The sequence below is a fragment of the Falco punctatus genome, assembly GCF_963210335.1.
Source record: "Falco punctatus genome assembly, chromosome: 1".
NCBI classification, from domain to species: domain Eukaryota; kingdom Metazoa; phylum Chordata; class Aves; order Falconiformes; family Falconidae; genus Falco; species Falco punctatus.
Genome location: NC_137580.1, coordinates 75,688,322 through 75,708,864, shown reverse-complemented (window position 1 = coordinate 75,708,864; position 20,543 = coordinate 75,688,322). Strand labels below are relative to the sequence as shown.

The 20,543-nt window shown below is 41.2% G+C and overlaps 1 protein-coding gene across 1 annotated transcript in view; it reads left to right on the top strand.

Moving 5' to 3' along the window:
* The first annotated feature begins 1 nt into the window (after nucleotide 1).
* POLR2B (RNA polymerase II subunit B) overlaps nucleotides 2-20,543 on the top strand; it is a 21,652-nt gene continuing 1,110 nt past the window's right edge. Inside the window, exons 1-23 of the mRNA XM_080397281.1 lie at nucleotides 2-158; nucleotides 403-475; nucleotides 2,168-2,318; nucleotides 6,790-6,902; nucleotides 7,167-7,386; nucleotides 8,281-8,439; nucleotides 9,495-9,659; nucleotides 10,195-10,391; nucleotides 11,170-11,289; nucleotides 11,663-11,849; nucleotides 13,044-13,187; nucleotides 13,489-13,628; nucleotides 13,735-13,846; nucleotides 14,302-14,456; nucleotides 14,721-14,919; nucleotides 15,029-15,197; nucleotides 15,721-15,817; nucleotides 17,202-17,296; nucleotides 17,585-17,835; nucleotides 17,923-18,012; nucleotides 18,283-18,390; nucleotides 18,850-18,963; nucleotides 19,057-19,217. Of these exons, the coding sequence (XP_080253407.1) occupies nucleotides 140-158; nucleotides 403-475; nucleotides 2,168-2,318; nucleotides 6,790-6,902; nucleotides 7,167-7,386; nucleotides 8,281-8,439; nucleotides 9,495-9,659; nucleotides 10,195-10,391; nucleotides 11,170-11,289; nucleotides 11,663-11,849; nucleotides 13,044-13,187; nucleotides 13,489-13,628; nucleotides 13,735-13,846; nucleotides 14,302-14,456; nucleotides 14,721-14,919; nucleotides 15,029-15,197; nucleotides 15,721-15,817; nucleotides 17,202-17,296; nucleotides 17,585-17,835; nucleotides 17,923-18,012; nucleotides 18,283-18,390; nucleotides 18,850-18,963; nucleotides 19,057-19,217 (3,239 nt within the window). The 5' untranslated portion in view covers nucleotides 2-139. The remainder of the gene's footprint in view (nucleotides 159-402; nucleotides 476-2,167; nucleotides 2,319-6,789; nucleotides 6,903-7,166; nucleotides 7,387-8,280; nucleotides 8,440-9,494; nucleotides 9,660-10,194; nucleotides 10,392-11,169; nucleotides 11,290-11,662; nucleotides 11,850-13,043; nucleotides 13,188-13,488; nucleotides 13,629-13,734; nucleotides 13,847-14,301; nucleotides 14,457-14,720; nucleotides 14,920-15,028; nucleotides 15,198-15,720; nucleotides 15,818-17,201; nucleotides 17,297-17,584; nucleotides 17,836-17,922; nucleotides 18,013-18,282; nucleotides 18,391-18,849; nucleotides 18,964-19,056; nucleotides 19,218-20,543) is intronic.

Sequence of the window (20,543 nt, the reverse complement as noted above, 5' to 3'; positions counted from 1 at the left end):
GTGAGGTGCGCAGGCGCCGCCGTGCCGCGCTCGCGCCGCTGCAGTCCCGGGCCCTTGGGCGCCGTTCCCCGCCGAGCCCCCAAGCCCCTCCGAGTCCCGCTTTCGGCCGCCGCCTCCCGCGGCTCATCCCGCCGCCACCATGTACGACGCCGATGAAGGTGAGGGTGCCGCGGCTGCGGGCCGTTCCCCGCTGGGCCCTTTCCGCGGTTCAGGCCGGCGGGGAGGGAGGGAGGGAGCGGGGCGGCGGGGGTGGGGGGCACGGTGGGGTTTCTGGGCTGCCGGGGGGGTGCCGGGGGGTCCCTCAGGATCCCTTCGGTCGCCGTGTGCCGGCGTCGCCTCAGCAGGTGAGGAGGGATGCGGAGGTGATGGGAGCTGGGCTTAAGTGTTGTGCTTCCACGGCAGATATGCAGTATGATGAAGACGATGATGAAATCACCCCCGACTTGTGGCAAGAAGCCTGCTGGATTGTTATTAGGTGAGCTGCTAAAACTTACTTTTCCTCACACTTCAGCTATATGAGCCCTTGGGCTTATAGGTGACATCCAGTTCGTTCACTACACGTCACAGAAGCTGCAGGCTTGGTTATGCTGAATATGGTGTGTTGTAGCATGTTCAGAGCAGAAGGGCTTTAAGCAGAAGCAGCAGGGTTGTCAGGGGTTAAGAAGCCCTACTGATCCCTGGTGGGATAGGATACGCTGTTTTGAATGAAGTAAGAAGTGATTTTGATTCCATACCAAGCATGTGCTTTTGCCCACCACCCTCACAGCTGATGCTGGTATGAGAAAATAGATACTTGGCTTTTTCACTGTGTTAGTGTTTTTCTAGCGAGACGTGAACAGGCCTTGCAGCTCCTTGTGACTGTTAAAGAGTGGGATGCTGTGTGGAACTGAGTAAAAAGTGTTTTTCTTGCTAAGTGCATAATTTGTAAAATGTGTATGACTGGTGCCTTAGAGTAGCAGATGCAAATGAAAGAACAGACCCGTGGGTTTGGTCCCATAGGCAATCTGGATGGAGAGCAGAGATGAGAAACTTTGGAGGCAGAAGGAGATCTTTTCTTTTGCAGCCCAGTGGAAAGTGCTACCTTTGCTTTCAGTCAGGTGAGAGGTAATTAAGGGAAGTCCTTCAGCCAAAGCTGCACATCACTCCATATGATGAAACACTTCTTTTGCTGTGAAGGTGACCAAGCACTGGTGTGGGTTCCCCAGAGTCTCTGTCTCCATCCTTGGTAGTATTCAAAACCTCTCTGGACATGGTCTTGGGCAGTCAGCTCTAGGTGACGTTGCTTGAGCAGGGTGAAGGGACTCCAGGGGTCCTTTCTAACCTTAATTGTTCTGTGATACAGATTGCCCTTCCTCTTTCCCCTTGTGCGATAGGGGAGTGTGCCAGCAAGATTCACTGTGGCAACAGAATTATAGCCAAGGGTGTGTTGTCTTCTTTGGTGAAGCCCGAAGTTATTGATAGGGAGATAGTTCTTACGTTTTCTCTAGAGATCTTGGCAGCAATGGGGCAGAAGCTGAGGCAGTGCAGGTTCCCTGGCTGGCTTCAGGAATGTGAGGTAGAGGAGCTTGCTGGTAGGAGCTAATGCAGCAGACATGTTTAGGTCATCCCATTAAAAGTTAGGATGTGGGTCTCCCAATTTAGACTTTGATTTTTACTGTTAGGTTGTGCTGGGTTGAAGCTAGGTGACACAAAGGCTAAGGCAAATCTGGAGGAGTGAAGCTGGGAATCTCTGTGTGACTGGAACAGAGGGTATCCAAGCTAAGGAAAGTTCTGAGAATTGTTACTGACTTAGGGGCATGCACTCAGATTACTGCAGCTTGCAAAAACAGTTAAAGTAGTTTACGTACATTATTGAAAACTTCAGTGGAAGCTGCTTTTGCTGAGGTTTGTCATGATGCTTCCCTTCTAATTTAAGTAGATTGTGCGTAGAGTTGTGGCTCAGACAAACGGTGGCAGCATGTCTGTCTTTCAAGCAGTGAGAGAATTGTTAAACATTTTTGAGCATCTGTGTTTGAAACTCTTACCTCAGGAGAAGTGAATGTGTTTGATTCTGTACTGTATTTCATGGAGTTTGGATAATTTTGTAATATATCTTAAGTTTGTTGATGTATGAAGTACATGAATAAAATTAAGATCTCTTATTCATTAATGGCTTTTTTTTTTTTAGCTCCTATTTTGATGAAAAGGGTTTAGTCAGGCAACAGTTGGATTCTTTTGATGAGTTTATTCAGATGTCTGTGCAGAGAATTGTTGAAGATGCTCCACCAATTGATTTACAAGCTGAAGCCCAGCATGCCACAGGAGAAGTGGAAGAGCCGGTAAGTGGAGACCTCCAGCAAAGGTGATGTGTATTTACAATGTAAAATTATTTTAGGTGGGTTTTATTCAACCCCCCCAACCCAAGAGACAGAAATAAGTCTGAGTTATGACACTGCTTATGTAGTCAATAGGACATAAGTATGAACTCCTTGGAGTCTGAGATACGTGGACAAGTTTCCAGATAGTTGGGTACATGGCTGAGAAACATGTGCAAGAGCTTTGTTATCTGTAGAATCAAACTTTCCTCTCCTGTAGAGTTACTCTCTCTTGCTGGTTGAGTTGAGAATTTGTTGGTTGCATTGTGAGATGTCCAAGAACAACTGGCTGCTGCAGCTCATGTTGTCAGTTACTGTATGCAACCGCATTGACAGGGATGCTACTACTTGCTCTACTGAGCAAGTCAGATAGCCAAAAGCAAACGATATTTTGGTGGGATTTTGATTTTCAGTAGCTTTACTGTGGCAATAAAGGTTTATAGCTGAAGAGTTCTCTGTTAGCTTTCTTTGGCCAAAATTAGGTCCAAGTTTTCAGAGTGCCATTGCTTGTCACCTTCCATTGGCACGACATTCCAAAAGGAGAACAAATTATCTAAGGTCTATGCTGCATGACGGCTCTTCTACAATGTGTGTAGGAGGTGTGTCCACCTTCTACAGTGTCTGTGGTGCTTTCATCTGTGTCCCTCGTGTGGTGTGATCCCTGTTCCATAAGTGCAAATAGTGATGATCTGTTGCCCTGCTGTCAGTCACTACCTTGCTACTTCCCTCTAGAGATTTAATGGAACTTTAGGACACCCAAGCATCGAATGTGTTACATATTTTGGCTGTTCCTTTGTATCTTTTGGTTGGCAGACAGCTATCCTGTAGAGAGAATAACAGATTTCTTTTAGTTTCTTTGTTAGACAAACTGTTCTTAAGCATTTATCTCCCTGTAATTCTTTTTATTGATTCTTCTGTTATTCTGTGGATATTATTGTGGAATTCTCTAGCCGTGCAGTTCTGTAGTTGCTAAATGCACTGTAAGTGATTATGGTTCAGATTGCAAGCATCATTTCTTCCTGGCTTCTTTTTGCCCAAAGGCTACTATTTTACTTTCTCAAATCAGAGAGGTTAGTGTCTTACTCTTATTTAGCAAATTAAAGTTCTTAGGAAAAAGTCTAGATATGAGAAAGAGGAAACTTGCTTTTTCCTTCAGAGTCACTTGCTAGCAATCTCTTGCCTTGTTTGAAGATACTGGATTAATTTAAGGAGGCTGAGTATATAGGATTAATTAGACTTTTTGTTTCTTTCTCCTGACACTTCAGCCTCAAATTTTGAAGGCAATTTAGAGCACATCAGAGGGTTTAACAACTGTGTTCAGAGATAGGAATCACAGTAAATGTGTTCTCTTTGAGTGCTTGCCTGAGAACTTGGGAGACTTGGTACTATGCAAATCCTGGAAAAAGGTATTTCTTTGGGTAAGAATTGAGAGAAAATTTTTGACCTACAAAATATTTGCCAACGAGGCTCTGCTACCTACTATTATAGGAAGCTTTTGTGCCTTATAAATATCAGATTGTTTTCAGGTCTTTCTAACAATTCAAGTCTTAAAACTGATCCTATAGAATCATCCTAAGAACTGTTCTTACCCAACTTGCTGTGTTTTCAGTTATTGATAACGGTTATTCTTCTCCAGTAACGGTTTTAGTTAATAGTAAGTGAGAGAGAATATAGTGAATGGAGAGTGCTAGTTACTAGTATATCTTGGGGATAGAGCAGCAATGACTCTTCAGTTTGTCTGAAAGCTGTGGGGTTTTTAATGAATTGATGCAATAATCCGTTTAATCTCTAGAGGAAACAAAACCACTTAGCACAGATGTTAAAAAGGTGGTTTCTGTGCCTCTGTGCAAGACAAAACGTATGGGATAGATAATTTGCACCTTAGCCTTTAATAATGAGTCCAAAGAAAAGGCTGAATATAAGCACTTGAAAATACATTTTAGAAAGGCTAAAGCCACTTGTGACATGAACCATAAGCCAACATTTTTTTCTCTGCATTGGAGCTTGCTCTGCTAGAGCAAGTGTTGCTTTGGTGGTGTGCTGCAGCAGAGTCCTTATGGCTGAGATAAGGTAAAACACCTGCATGGAATTCAAGTTTTGTTTTATTAATAGATACTCTCAGCTGGCTTCTAGGCAGATACTTAGGTGGGGTGGCAGCACTGTAGTTCTTTATTTGTGTTAGTTTCTATTCTGCAAAGGGACATGGTGGGAAATAGCAACTTGAAAGGCTTGTACAACGCTTTCTTCAAGCTGTATACATGCAGGTCTGGTGATCTGCTTATGTTTCTTTGCATGTGTGGATTTTGGTCTGTGAAGGAACGCTTCGTGAGTAGCGTGGCTCGTCTCTAGGTCATTTTACATGTAAGGAGGCCAAGAGCCAAGCTGCCTCGGCATGCTTGTGCATCAGGACTGAGACCGCACATATGAAACACTTGAACAAAGCTACTGTTGGGTAACTGCTGGCTTGCTTTTAAGTTCTAACTCCCCCTACCAGATACACAAGTGCACTTTGAGTATTGTTTTAAAACTTTTACCACTTTATTTTAAATGCAAGGTGAACTGAATGCTCTAAATCTCCTTGCACTAGGATTCTGAGGAGTGAGTGGCTCTCAGAGCAAAGTGAAGAACATGAGAATTGTTTGGTTGCTGAAAGGTATCTGTCCTTTCATCCACCCAGTTTCACTGTAACACTTGAAAAGATTTATGTGGAACTGAAATAAAGCTATTGAGATGTTTTATACATGGGAGCAAAGCTTTATGAAGCCTCACGCCTTGTTTGATATGTCACTATCTCGTATGTGTTGAAGCAGATTCACCTTTTTGTGTCATAAACCCAACAGTTTTATTTATTTACATAATAAATATCAAAGTAGACATATGCATGGCATATTCTGTTTGTTAATATATTCACAGACTTGGAAGATTTTGAGTTTGTTAGCTACTTTATAGGAAGAAGACCTTTTCGGGTACTTTATTCTTCTCTTACCAATGTTTTTGACCCTTCAGTCTCTTTTGTTTTTTTCATTAATGAGGTGTTCAGAAATTATAGAATCATAGACTCATTTAGGTTGGAAGAGACCTTTGAGATCATCAAGTCCAACTGTTAACCCATGACTGCCAAGTCCACCACTAAACCATGTCCCTAAGTGCCACTTATAGGCATTTTTTTAAAATACCTCCAGGGGTAGTGATTCTACCACCTCCCTGGGCAGCCAGTTCTAATGCTTGACCACCCTTTCAGTGAAGAAATTTTTTTTAATACCCCATCTAAACCTCCCCTGCTGCAAGTTGAGGCTGTTTTCTCTTATCCTCTTGCTAGTTATCTGGGAGAAGAGACCGGCCCCCACCTGCCTACAACCTCCTTTCAGGCAGCTGTAGAGAGCAACAAGGTCCCTCCTGAGTCTGCTCTTCTCCAGGCTAAACAGCCCCAGTTCCCTTAGGTGCTCCTCCCTAAGACTTGTGCTCCAGACCCTTCACCAGCTTTGTTGCCCTTCTCTGGACATGCTCCAGCACCTCAACGTCTTCTTTGTAGTGAGGGGCCCAAAACAGGATTCGAGGTGCAGCTTCATCAGTGCCAAGTACAGGGAGACAATCACTGCCCTGGCCCTGCTGGCCACACTGTTTCTGACACAAGCCAGGCTGCTGTTGGCCTCCTTGGCCACCTGGGCACACGCTGGCTCACATTCATCTGGCCACCAGCCAGCACCCCCAGGGCCTTTCCCACCAGGCAGCTTTCCAGCCACTCTCCCCAGCCTGTAGTGTTGTGTGGGGTTGTTGTGACCCAGGGGCAGGACCCGGCACTTCTCCCTGTTGAACCTCATGCAACTGGCCTCAGCCCATTGATCCAGCCCATCCAGACCCCTCTGCAGAGCCTGCCTGCCCTCAAGCAGATCAGCAGTCCCCTGCAACTTGGTGTCATCTGCAAGCTTACTGAGGGTGCGCTCAATCGTGTCTTCCAGATCATTGATGAAGTTACTAAACAGAACTGGCCCAAACACTAAGCCCTGGGGAAGACCACTTGTGACTGGTTGCCAGCCAGATGTAACTCCATTTACCTCCGCTCCTTGGGCTTGGCTGTCCAGCCAGCTTTTTACCCAGCATAAAGTATACCTGCCATGAGCAGCCATTTCCTTCAGGAGAATGCTGTAGGAGACAGTGTCAAAGGCTTTACTAAGGTCCAGGTAGACAACATCCACAGCCCTCATCCACTAGGTAAATAGTCTTGTAGAAGGAGATCAGGTTTGTCAAGCAGGATATGTCTTTCATAAACCCTTTGCTTTGAGTAGTTTTTTGATCTAGTCATCTGGAGGGGGATTGTTTTCGTACCTTCAGCTGAGGACATGTGGCAGCATTGATTGTTAAACTCTAGGGCCACTCTTGAACAACCAAAATGGATGTTTCTTCCAGTACAGGTAAATGTCTTTTTATTTTCCAGCCCCGGTATCTTTTGAAGTTTGAACAAATCTATCTCTCCAAACCTACACATTGGGAAAGAGATGGAGCACCCTCACCTATGATGCCCAATGAAGCCAGACTGAGAAACCTTACGTAAGAATGAACTCTGTGGTGGATAAACACAAAGAAGGACTGGCTCTGCATTATTTATTGATAGTCTTTTTCAATTTATTAGTGCCTTGAAAATGTAATAATTACTGCTGTATTTATATTTTGATGTCTAGTTGTTAAGTCCAGGTGATGATTTGGTAATAATGGTTAATATACCAGTGAGTGCTTGAATAACTGCATTCATTATCTTCTGTACAACCTCGAGTAATAACTGACAGATAACACAGTGGTGTTTTCATTCTGTAGGTATTCAGCCCCCTTGTATGTGGATATAACTAAAACAGTTATTAAAGAAGGGGAGGATCAGTTACAGACACAGCATCAGAAAACTTTTATAGGAAAAATTCCTATTATGTTACGTTCAACATACTGTTTGTTGAATGGCTTAACTGACCGTGATCTTTGTGAACTGAATGAATGCCCGCTTGATCCTGGTGGCTACTTTATCATTAATGGATCAGAAAAGGTAAGGGATTATACCTTCCACAGCCATCTTTAGACACTCAAAGTTCTGTTACTTGTTTCAATACGTTTTGCCATAAGGAGAAGCACTTTTATTCCAGTGTATCAAGGTTACTCTAGGCGCTTGTGATCTTATAAAAAGATGGGCTTTTAGTCCTCTGTCAGCTATTGAGACACCTTTTCTTCTCTGAGGTATGCATCCCTTCAGTTTCACGAATGTTTTGCGTTGAATGCCACTAAGTATTCTAGATATTTTCCTTTCCATTTTCAACATTGCAGAGGAGCATGCACTCTAATATGGGGTACTTCACTCAAGAATCTCCTCCAGTTTGTTCACAGCTGTGTAGATACATTTTGTTCTAAGAATAGGTTCTTCCCTCCGTTGCTGTGGATTCATCTTTAGCAAAATCATATCCTGACCACGCTTGTGCCTCGCTAATGAAACTGCTGGGTTTTTTGTAACTGACACTTGGGCAAACACAGCAAAAGAAATAGAATTGTATTTTTTTTCTTGGGGAGGAAAAAAAATAATCTGGCTTTGACTGTCAGAGCTGGGATTAAAATTTAAATGCCTCTGTACTGCTTTGGCCTTGGAAACAGCGAAGTGCTTTATCAGTGTTGTGCCTAAAGCTAACAAAAGTGTCTCAGCACAGCTAGTAGATGTGGTAAGTACATCATAGAGAACAGTGTTCTCAGAGGCTTTTGTTTTGTTTATTCTATCTTATCTAGGTGTATGTTTTGCTTAATACTATATTTTTAAAATGTAGTGTAATCCATTTGAGTTTGGCAAATTGACTTCAGGCTGTGCGGTGCTCTTAAGGCACCTAAAGCACTGTGCTTGTTACTTTCAACATGCCCTTTTGTCAGTTATTTACTAATGTTTTTGTTTCTAACACAGGTTCTGATTGCTCAAGAGAAAATGGCTACAAACACAGTGTATGTGTTTGCAAAGAAAGATTCAAAATATGCGTACACAGGAGAGTGCAGATCTTGTCTGGAAAATTCCTCTCGACCAACAAGTACTATATGGGTTAGCATGCTGGCCAGAGGTGGGCAGGTATGCCTAAGCGTTAATTACCCCTGCCCTGGGGCTTACAACAAAGATTGTGTTAGGAGTTCTGTTACTGTCCTTTCTCTTCGTGTTACTTACCTTTGGGATTTTGAGAAGAGATTGCTTCTGATGCTAAGTTGTAAAGAAGGTAAAATTAAATGGAAATATATTGTTTGTCACAGGTTATGCCTGTCTCTGGGACAAATAATTTGAGGATTGAAATGAAGACTCCATTTGTGGCAGGTTTTAGAGCAAGGCTAAAAAACAATTTTAGTATTACTGTAAATGAGTTTTTAGAAAATCCAGAGAAGCTGAGTCCTGGTTTTTTTTGACAAAGGATGAGAACAAGGAGCAGGGACCCTGTCTTTGCTGACAGCCAAGCTAGTGTTTAGATGTGTTTTGCAGACCACATATTAATTCATATTTAACATCTAATTGTGCCACCTGTGAGGGGCAGTAAGTGCTGTTCATCACTTCAAAAGCAGAAGGTACCAGTACCCATTTACCATTGCACTGATGTTTGGAAACTCCCAGGCATCTTCCAAGAGTAACTTTAATAGAAGCCTTACACCACTCTAGCTCCTGATGGCTGGGGCACTCTTTAATGGTTGTCCCTCAGCATTCCACAGTGTTTGTTTCTTTCTGGGAGGAGGGAGCAGCTATTGAATAATTGCAAGAATGGAGAGTCTTACATAGTGGATTAGAAAAGCTGGGCTGAAGCTGACAGAAGGAAACGTGGATAGGATTGCTCTTTGCAAATACACAAAGGGAGAAAAATGATCCATATGGGTGAACAAGTAGTAGTACTTAAATTCCTTTGTATCAGCAAAAACCTTCCAAGTTTTTGCAGACTTCTAAAGTTAGAAATGTTTTTAAAATAAAAAAATCACTACTGGAGTAAAGTTTCAGAATAGCTCCTTAGCTGGCCTGCTGAGAAGTCATGGTTTCCTGCAGTGCTTGAATAAATACACTTACGATGCATCATCCAAATCCAGAGAGATACACTTTTATTAAAGGCAAGGTCATTTAAGACTAATATATGTTTTTCCCCATCTTTTCAGGGTGCGAAGAAGAGTGCTATTGGTCAGCGCATTGTAGCGACTTTGCCATATATCAAACAAGAAGTCCCCATCATAATTGTCTTCCGTGCACTAGGCTTTGTGTCTGACAGGGACATTTTAGAGCACATCATATATGATTTTGAAGATCCAGAAATGATGGAAATGGTAACATATGTTAAATAAGTTATATCCTGGCTTGACATTTGGTGATGTGTAGGTGTGGCTAATCATCATTCAAAGTACTGTTCGTTTTCCAATTTAAATTTATTACTTTATTATTTTTGTGGGATGCCTGTTGGAAATGTCAAAAGTTCTCTGCCTAAGCCTATTCTAATGAGTATTTTAAGTGAACAGAGTGCAATGGACATTTCAAAGAGTTAATATGTATTTGGAGAGGTAGGGTCTTATCCTGCTGCCATTGACTAATTGTAAAATCCTGATTTATACCTGAAACAGCAACAGGCCTAGAATGTAGTTGAATGAGAACTATTTTCAGATGTCTAAACTATTTTTGTGTGCTTCCTGCGTGCTCCCTTGCTGTTTTCTGCTGCTCTTGAAAGAGCTACTACAGTAAAGCCAGAAAGAACTGGATTGGTAATTAGCAGTTCCTGAAAAGAATCGTTAGCAAACTACTGCATAGTTTCTTTCAACTGCAACAGCCACTAGATACTACAGGATTTTGCTGTATTTTGTGCATTAGGTCAAACCTTCTCTGGATGAAGCATTTGTCATTCAGGAGCAAAATGTTGCTCTAAACTTTATTGGGTCAAGAGGTGCAAAGCCAGGTGTCACCAAAGAAAAGAGAATCAAGTATGCTAAAGAAGTCTTGCAGAAAGAAATGCTCCCGCACGTTGGTGTCAGTGACTTCTGTGAAACCAAAAAGGCCTATTTTCTAGGGTATGTCAATATTTTTTGTCACACATCTGCACATGGCCCCTGAACACAGATTTTATTCACATACATGGCTGGAAGAATGCACTGAATGGTAGTTTGTTTTTAACTTCAGCTTTCTGGATACTCAGTGATAAACTTAAGGGCACTGGTATATTTTCATAGCTGAGAAAATGCAAATGCTGATAACAGGAAAAAAAATTAAACAAAAAAAGCCTCTAGCATGTTCTGAATCTTAAGTTAGGTATGATGTCAGTGATAAGCCTCTAACACATTCTGGATCTTAAGTTAGATATGAATGTAATTGATGATTCTTTGACATCACTTTGCATGGACCACACATAGAAGTTGATAACTAATGTGTAGATAATTACTGATAAGCTGTCTGTAATGTAGACCCACTCTAAAATTACTAGCACATCCTTTTGATCGCTGCTCATTGGTATGCAGATGAACTGTAGCTTCAGGAGACTTACCATTTTACACTTGATTCTATGAGCTTAAACATAGCCTGTATTACAGTACAGGACAGACATGTAGCAGAAGATGCATTATCATCATGATGTAAAAATTTAACTTCTCTCAGTAGTTACCTGAACTTCCAGTGTGTCATTCACCTCTAAGGACATAGGTGCTGAAGAGGTCTGTTTTAGGACATAAGTATCCTAAAGATCTAGAATGGACAGCCTCTAGGAAACAGTTCACTTGATATATCTATGAAAGCATGTAATCTTTGTTGTGACTGTCCGCTGTCAGTTTAAAATATAAACTATCTTTTGCTTAGGTATATGGTTCATAGATTGTTGCTGGCAGCACTGGGAAGAAGAGAGCTTGATGACAGAGATCATTATGGCAACAAAAGACTGGATCTTGCTGGGCCACTGTTAGCTTTCCTGTTCAGAGGGTAATTATAATTTATACATTTTCTTTGGACATAATTAATGGTAGAGGCATTGCCAAGTCTGTGCTTCTAAATTAGTCAGACTATTCTGCTGCCTCTGATAGCCGGTCTTTGGCAGCACAGCCTGTATCTGATTAGACTTTTTTGTGGAGTGGGTACTTTAACAGTAAGTGGTTAGCATCAACTTGTTTTGAAGCATATTTTGTGCATGTTCACAAACAGGTTAATTTGTTGTGGTTTTTTTTCCTCCTCCTCCTCTAGTTACAAATGACTTGCTTCTTTTCAGGAGGCCAGCGACATTTTTTCCAAGTAGTGCTGAGTAAGCTGAATTGCTACTGTACTGTTTAATCATGTTTCTTGGCATCTTCTTCTACAGAATGTTTAAGAATTTACTGAAGGAAGTGAGAATATATGCACAAAAGTTTATTGACAGAGGGAAAGATTTCAACTTGGAGCTGGCAATTAAAACAAGAATTATTTCAGATGGTTTGAAGTATTCGTTGGCAACTGGCAACTGGGGTGACCAGAAGAAAGCTCATCAGGCCAGAGCAGGAGTATCTCAGGTACAATAGCTGAATAAGGCATGGTAATACTTGTCAGTTTACAGAGGAGTGAAGCTATATCATGGAAGAGTTTAATACTGCTTGGCAGCCGTGAATATTGTATGTTAAACAGAACCATTTTTAAAAGGAAGCTTTCATAGCTGAAACAGATGAAGATCCAAATAGTTGAGCCCAGTGTGGGGTTTGGGGGGGGGTTTGTTGTTGTTTGGTTTTGGCTTTAGCTGTTGTGTTCACTGCTAAACAGTTGGTGTAAGTCTTGTAAAGGCTTCTTGTGTTACAGCATATGCTTGTGTGCCTGGTCAAGTCCTAGTCCCAGGGAACCTTTAGGGAGGATGGATTTCTTCACTTTAATTACTTCCAGTGCTTCACAGGTGGTTAAAGAAACTTGAGTGACACCTTGTAATATAAGTTATTTATTCCACAGCTAATGACGATGAGCACTAATTTTATTAGCCCAGAGAAGTGCTTAGTTGAGCCTGTTTCTCATAAAAGTGGAAACAGGAAAGAGGTGACAGTTTTTAATGCTAGCACATTTTGTTGTCAGGAGCCCTGGTGAGATCATTAATTTGGGGAGAGCAGACTTAGGAAAGGGGCAAAGATGGTAGCTGTCCCTGGATGTTATGTTGTTGGTGTAGGAGGGGCTGGTTTGCTTTTTAAATAAACTCTCACATTTCAGGCTGTAAAAATAAATTTTCTTAAATTTTTGAGAAGCCTTGAGCAGACTCGGAGAAGAATGTAAATGCTGATTTGCTTGTGACAACTAAATGGTTTTAGTGTTTCAAACTAAGTTTGAAAAGATCTGTATCATTGTACTGGCAGCCCCTCCTGGTGAAAACACAGCTTAAAAAGTATTTTTATAAGTATCACTCATTCTAGTTACCTGATCAGAGTAAGCTATACTACAAAAACCAGCTCTCTGCTTGGATAACTGTGTTTATGCTGGGCTTTGCTGTGGTATAAGCATGCCCTGAAGACTTCTGCCATTACAACACCGGTTAGGAGCTTGAGATTTTAAGGGTAAACTTAGTCTAAGATTAGTGGAGGTGAACTGAAAAGTGTAGCTAACAAAAATCAGAGCTATTTTAGTTCAAGTACATCATTTCTAGAGGGCATTGATCCTTTGCTCTAATGTATCATGATGCCTGTCCACAACACACTTAAACGTTGACTGACTGAATTCCTTACTACACGTAGGTGTTAAACCGTCTGACTTTTGCATCTACACTTTCCCATCTGAGACGCCTGAATTCTCCAATTGGTAGAGATGGTAAACTAGCCAAGCCCAGACAGCTGCACAATACGCTGTGGGGGATGGTTTGCCCTGCTGAAACCCCAGAGGTAACAGAAGTAATATTTATGTCAGTACTTAGTCATGTCTAACTGCTTTTATCTGCTAGTCATTTTATAGCCGTGGCACTTCTGATGATCACTTGCACTTGTTTTATTTTTTAAAAAAACTGCTGACATGAATATTTAGCCTTGTAGCTAACTCTGAATTTGAATGGTAGAAATTAATGAAGTACTTTCTACATAGCATGTTTTGTGTCCAGTTCCTTGAGGACTTGAAGTTTTAAGTCCTTGCATCTTCTTGGGGGATCTCTTTATTTGGAAATGCAAATTAACTTTGTGTTTCTACTAGGGTCATGCAGTAGGACTTGTGAAGAACTTAGCCCTGATGGCTTACATTTCTGTGGGGTCTCAGCCATCCCCAATTTTGGAATTCTTGGAAGAATGGAGTATGGAAAACTTGGAAGAAATATCTCCAGCAGCAATAGCTGAGTATGTGCAAGTGAAATCATTTAAACAGACCTAAGCTTTTGCTCCTGCACAACATTTCAAGTGTTTGGGGTTTTTGTTTTATTTGTTTGGTTTTCCCTTTTTCTAGTGCTACCAAGATCTTTGTTAATGGCTGCTGGGTAGGAATACACAAAGATCCAGAGCAGCTCATGAATACCCTAAGGAAGCTCCGTCGTCAGATGGACATCATTGTGTCAGAGGTATAAATTTTACATAGAGTTTGGGTGTATTTTTAGATGAGAATGATGTCTTGATACTATTTTGCAAGTTCCAAACAGCATTATTTGCAAGTCTCTTTCTGAATATACTTCACATTGCCTGGAATTTTTTTGTTTTAGGAATTTTGGGGGGGTTGGTCCTTTTTGGGTTGGTTTGTTTGTTTGTTTGACGTTGTGTGTGGTTTCTTGTTTGGTTGTGGGGTTGTTTTATTCGTTTTGGGGGTTGGATTTTGTTTTTTTTAGAGAGGATCCAGTTGAAAAAAACAGTTGAAAACAGTCTTTTGAAATGCTTCTGTTTGTAGGAGTGTTAATGTTCTGTGTTGCTGCTAGCACCTCTGAGGTCTTTGCTTTAGGGAGCTTTGTTATCCTATTTTGTTTTCTGTAGTTCTGATTGCAGCTAAGACTTTGTACTCATGGAGTGCTGCTTTCTTGTACAGGTCTCAATGATTAGAGATATTCGTGAGCGAGAAATCCGCATCTATACTGATGCAGGCAGAATTTGTCGACCTCTTTTAATTGTGGAAAAACAGAAGTTGCTGTTGAAGAAGAGGCATATTGACCAGCTGAAGGAACGAGAGTATAACAATTACAGGTGAGATGTGCTCCTGAAATTCACTGCGAGTCTAATTTTCCATTTTGGAAGCTGCAAGTTCCCTCAGCTTGGAGAGAGAAATGTTTAAAGCTTTGTGCAGCACAAAGATGCTTTCTCTGCCTAATTATTTTTTATTAGTTTAATTAATTTTTTTATCACACTGAGGCAGTGCTAGTAATAATAAGCTAGGGAAGGCCTTGTTCTTGTTGCTGCTGAAGAGAATAATTTTATGTTAGCTGAGTATTTCAGACACTGGTTATTCAGTTGGCAGGATCTCGTGGCCAGCGGTGTAGTAGAGTACATCGATACGCTGGAAGAAGAGACTGTGATGCTGGCAATGACTCCCGATGACTTGCAAGAGAAAGGTGTGGCATATTGTTCAACATACACACATTGTGAGATTCACCCATCTATGATCCTGGGAGTATGTGCATCTATTATCCCTTTCCCTGATCACAACCAGGTCAGTGCATCACTTCTGACATCCTGCTTTTAAAGTTGATAGAAAACCCACAGATGTATATGTAAAGAGCTTTACATACATATATACTGATCTTCCCTTGTCTGTCTAGTCTCCCAGGAACACATACCAGTCTGCTATGGGTAAACAGGCTATGGGAGTTTACATTACAAACTTTCATGTTCGTATGGATACACTGGCACACGTGTTGTATTATCCTCAGAAGCCCCTTGTAACTACACGCTCCATGGAGTATTTGCGATTTAGAGAGTTACCAGCAGGTATGTTGTTAGTTAATGTTTATTTAATAATTAAATATTAATAATTAAAAATAAAAATTTAAATATTAAAGAAGTTATTAAATAAAAATACTACGGTTTAGTTTAAACTATGTTACAAATGTTGTGTGTAGAATACCTGAATATTTAGCAAATGCGTGTAATTTAAAAATTAATTGTAAGTTAAAAGTTAACTTGTAGCTGGGCACCTAGACTGCAAAAAATAATGTTGCTCATGTTGCAGCTGAAATCACTTCATCCATATAAGTCTGTTAAAATCTTAACTGGAAAAAAATGCATTTGCTGTATCTGTATTTGCTAGTTCTTCACAAGGGGTCACTCTTGACTCTTTTCTACCCAAAGTTGCACTTGGTGATACTACATGGGTTTTGTGTGTGAGATGTGGAGATTTTATTTTAGAAAGCACAGAACAGCTTCACTGTAGAGAATACAGCTTACAGAGTTACAAGTAATGCCTGTTTGGTATGTGTGCATCCTGTCAAAGTATTTGTTCTGTGTATTATAGGTATCAACTCGATTGTAGCCATTGCGTCGTACACGGGCTATAACCAGGAGGACTCTGTCATCATGAACCGTTCTGCTGTTGACAGAGGCTTCTTCAGGTAAGACTTTGTAATTTTTTTTAACTGCTTGGAAGAGAAGGGGGGAAAAAAAAAGGTATACTGAATTGTCCAGAGGCTCAATAAAAGTTTATCTTATACTGGAAGACACTATTTTCCAGATCTTTCTAACCTGAGAAGCACTTTAGTATTTTTTTCTTTCTTTCTTTCTTTCTTTTTTTTTTTTTTTTTTAATGGGGGTGGAGAGAGCAGCACAGTGAAAATGGTGAAATGCACATCTTAGCAAAACACAGTGAGGAACGGTTCATCCTTTGTGTAACCTGACTTCCCACTTTGTCTTCCCAACTCTTTCATTTGGATCTTTACTACGTTTACTGTTCTTTGTACGATAGTTAAATGAAAAAATATTTGGACTCCTTGCTGTTATATTTTCATATAACTCTTGCCAGTTATGAAAACAGTTATGAACTCCTTAATGGCAATATTGCAGCTTTGTAATACAGTCTTGTCCTCAGTAGCGTGACAATTGCACCAGTAAAGATTGGCAGGTTCCTCTCCTTAGTAGACCCTGCTGTTGGGACAACTGATGTGACTTTGTGCATTATAGTTTTTAGATGGCTGTGCTTAGCTGTATAGCTGGTCAATGGGTTTCTAGTCTTGCTCATTTTCTTCTTTTGTCCAAGTTGAGCCCCAGAAGTGTGTGCTTGGTATCTTGGATCTACTGCCTTCCAATGCAGAATAAGTATGAGACTATTAGACTTCTATGGCTCACATGAATCTTTTCTAGAACCTCCTGTGTGCAGTAGAACAATTAAATGTGGATAATACTTATCTGAAAGGCTGTGGCTTTGGTGTGCTGGCAACTGATGCAGCAAACAAAAACCCCTAAAGCCCCAGAAAAAAGCCTGTTTAAATTGAAAGTTTTCCACTACAGCTCGGTTGTAGTGAGTGTGGTACTGCAAGGTAGCAGCAGAAGCCTAAAAATGCTTGCAAAATGGCAGGTATAAGGAGAAAAGTAATACGAAAATGGTATGGTGAAAATATGAATAATCTTTAGGAATAAATACTTCTGAGATGTCCAAAAGTCTCTGCCATTCATCAAAAAATAGCGTGCTATCTATAGGTACTTTGGCAGTATATGAAAAGTGACCAGCAAAATGCCATCTGAAGCTTTTTTGTTTGGTGAGGTGTTTTTTGGTTTTGTGTCCATCCCCACCTTCCCCTGTGTCGTCCTCCCCCGTGATGGTCAGATTAACAAGACTTTAGAGGAAAGGCGGTGTGGCATATGAACATTATTTGTTTTGGTTGTCGTTAGTAACAGTAGCCATAATAGTGGTAAAAGGATGATTCCAGTGAAATTGAGATGCACAGATGAGGAAAAAATGATGCTGGCTTCACTGGAGAAGGCTTTGTAACTTTGTTTCAGATCTGTGTTCTACCGCTCATACAAAGAGCAAGAATCTAAAAAAGGATATGACCAAGAGGAAGTCTTCGAAAAGCCTACACGTGAAACTTGTCAAGGTAATACACAGGAGAGTATGAAGGCTGAGGTTTTAAATGAAATTTTTGTGGGTGAGATTGTTACTGCTGTCAAACTGATTCAGTCTTTATTTTGGGACCTATAAAATAGCAGAAATGTCTGTATTAATAGCATAATACATCAGTGTGAGGTATTTGCATAAAATTGTCTTTAGACATTTTAGCAGTCATCTAAAGTTGCAAGCAGATTTGCTGAATTTCTACAGAACATCAAAGTCAGTATGTTGAAAAATTTGGGAGTCGAACTTCTTTTTCTCTTTTTTCCCCAAGGTATGAGACATGCAATCTATGACAAACTTGATGATGATGGTTTGATAGCACCTGGGGTACGTGTGTCTGGGGATGATGTGATCATTGGCAAAACAGTAACGCTGCCAGAAAACGAAGACGAACTGGAAAGCACTAACAGACGTTTCACAAAGAGAGACTGTAGCACTTTTCTGCGAACTAGTGAAACTGGCATTGTAGATCAGGTCATGGTAACCCTTAACCAGGAAGGATACAAGTTCTGCAAGATTAGGGTGAGCACTGATGTGTGTGCTTTCTACTTTTAATTATTTTTGTTCTGTATTTAAATTACCAATTGAATATTTTCCTATGGCTTACAGGTACGCTCTGTGAGAATCCCACAAATTGGAGATAAATTTGCCAGCAGACATGGTCAGAAAGGAACTTGTGGTATCCAGTACAGGCAAGAGGTAATTATTTTTTTTTTTCTCTTTCCTTCTTAACATTTTATCTCTGATCTTCTTAGCGTTGGAACTGCCTTCAGTGAGTTGTCTGTGGAATATGTACTTGGGCACATTGACTTAAATTTAGCTAAAGTATGTTTAGAAGGGGACACAGCTGCTTCTTACATGGTACTTCAGTGCCTTTGAAATGCTTTAAAAGTTCTAATCTGAATCCATGCAACTGCTTATCTTAAAGCTGATATTCTGGGAAGTACTGACTCTGTTTCCCTGTTCTAGGATATGCCTTTCACCTGTGAAGGCATCACACCTGATATAATTATCAACCCCCATGCCATCCCTTCCCGTATGACCATTGGTCACTTGATTGAGTGTCTTCAGGGGAAGGTAAGAGGAATCTTTTACACTGCATGTCTAAGCAATGTGATTTTTTTATTTTATTTTATTTTATTTTTGGTAAAGATACTACTCCTTAGTAGGTGTTGATCCACTAAAAAATAAGGATTGTTCTCCAGTTACTTGATAGCAAAAGCAGGTTTGTTGGGGAAGACCAACAGTCCTGTAAATTTTGTCCAGCATGTCAGACTTAAAAGTGTGCAGTCTGATCTGTTGCTTTTATTCCAAATATTTCCTGTGACCTAGAAAAAGGGGTAGCAATATTGATGATACTGGGCATTTTAAAGAATCTCACTATAAATTGTATAGCTGATAAACAACCAAGAGAGGGTACTGTCACAGGCATGGAAGCTCAAGTTCTGGCATTAAGAGTTAAAACTGAAGCAGCTTAGTGCTGTCTAACCAGTCCTTCAGAAATCTGACAAGCTTTTGCAAATATCTTCTCTGTAGGTGTCTGCAAACAAGGGAGAAATTGGTGATGCTACACCTTTTAATGATGCTGTGAACGTGCAGAAGATTTCCAATCTTTTATCAGATTATGGCTATCATCTAAGAGGAAATGAGGTATAATAAAAATATCAATTCACTATAACTTTTTTAATATACATTTGATGGATAGTAAGGCTTATGATTCAGTGATTGCATTGACTGTTTCAGGTCCTCTACAATGGCTTCACTGGTCGCAAAATCACATCACAGATCTTCATCGGTCCTACATATTATCAGCGGTTGAAGCACATGGTAGATGACAAAATCCATTCTCGTGCAAGAGGGCCAATCCAGATACTTAACAGACAGCCCATGGAAGGTAGATCTCGGTAAGGATGTTTATTAGTTTCTATACAGTGTTTTCTTTTTCACTGATGTTTTTAGCCCTAAAAATTAGTTGCCTCAGCTTTGCAGCTAGAACTTCATTAGCTCACCCCAGTTAGCTACCCATTTTTGTGTGTTTGGCTTAAGATGATGTACTGGGTGCAGGTGTCAAGGTTTTGGTAGCAGGAGGTACTGCTGGGATGGCCTCTCTGAGAAAGGACCAGGGACCCTGTGCTGGACGCAGCCAATTACAGCTGGCTCCAACAGATCCACCACTGGCCAAAGCTGAGCCCATCAGCGATGCCGGTGGTGCCTCTGTGGTAACATACTTAAGAAAGGGTAAAAACCAGTGTGCAGCAGCTGTGAGAGAAGAGTGAGGAAATGTGAAGGCAACAGCCCTGCAGATACCCAGCTCAGTGAAGGAGGGGGAGCAGGTGTTCCAGGCACTAGAGCAGAGCTTTCCGCTGCAGCCCATGGTGAAGCAGGTTGGTCCCCCTGCAAGTTCATGGGGGACCATGCCAGACCACCTCCAGCCTGTGGAAAGCCAATGCTGGAGCAGGCTCCTGGCAAGAGCTGTGATCTGGGGGGGGACCTATGCTGCAGCAATCTGTTCCTGAAAGATTATACCCCGTGGGAAGGGCTGAGGCTGGAGCAGTTTGTGAAGGACTATCCCATGGGAAGGACCCCATGCTGGAGCAGAGAAAAAGTGTGAGGAGGAATGTGTGGCAGAAAGGAGCTGTTACGGACTGAATGCAGCTGCCGTTCCCCCTGTGACCACAGGGAGGGGAGGAAGGAGTTGGGAGTGAAGGAGCAAAGTTGAGTCTGGGAAGAAGGTACAGGAGATGTTTTCAGTTTTGTCCTTGTTTCTCACCATCCTACTCCATTTTTAATGGGCAATAAATTAAACTCACTTTCTCCAGCTGAGTCTGTTTTAGCTGTGATGGTAATGGGTAAGTGATCTCCCTGTTTTTATGTTGACCCACGAGCTTTTCCATCTTACTTTTTCCCCATCCTGTCAACATGGGGGAGAGTGCTGCTTGGTAGGCACCCGGCAGCTAGCCAGGGTTAAATCCACCACAGATAAGCAGAGAATGATTTAATTGTTTACCTCATTTTGCTCTACAGTTGTGCTGTGCTGTTCGCTGTCTGACATCTGCTTTAGAAATGCTCAGCAGCAGTTACAAATTACCGTGTTCGCATTCTCCCTACCAGTTTTATTCTGAGTTGTTACAGGAAAATTAATGCAGAGCTTTACTCCTGCCTTGTAATACTGCTGTTGTGTTTCTGATAAGTTACTTGTTCTGCCACTAAGAACTGACGTATTTTGCCAA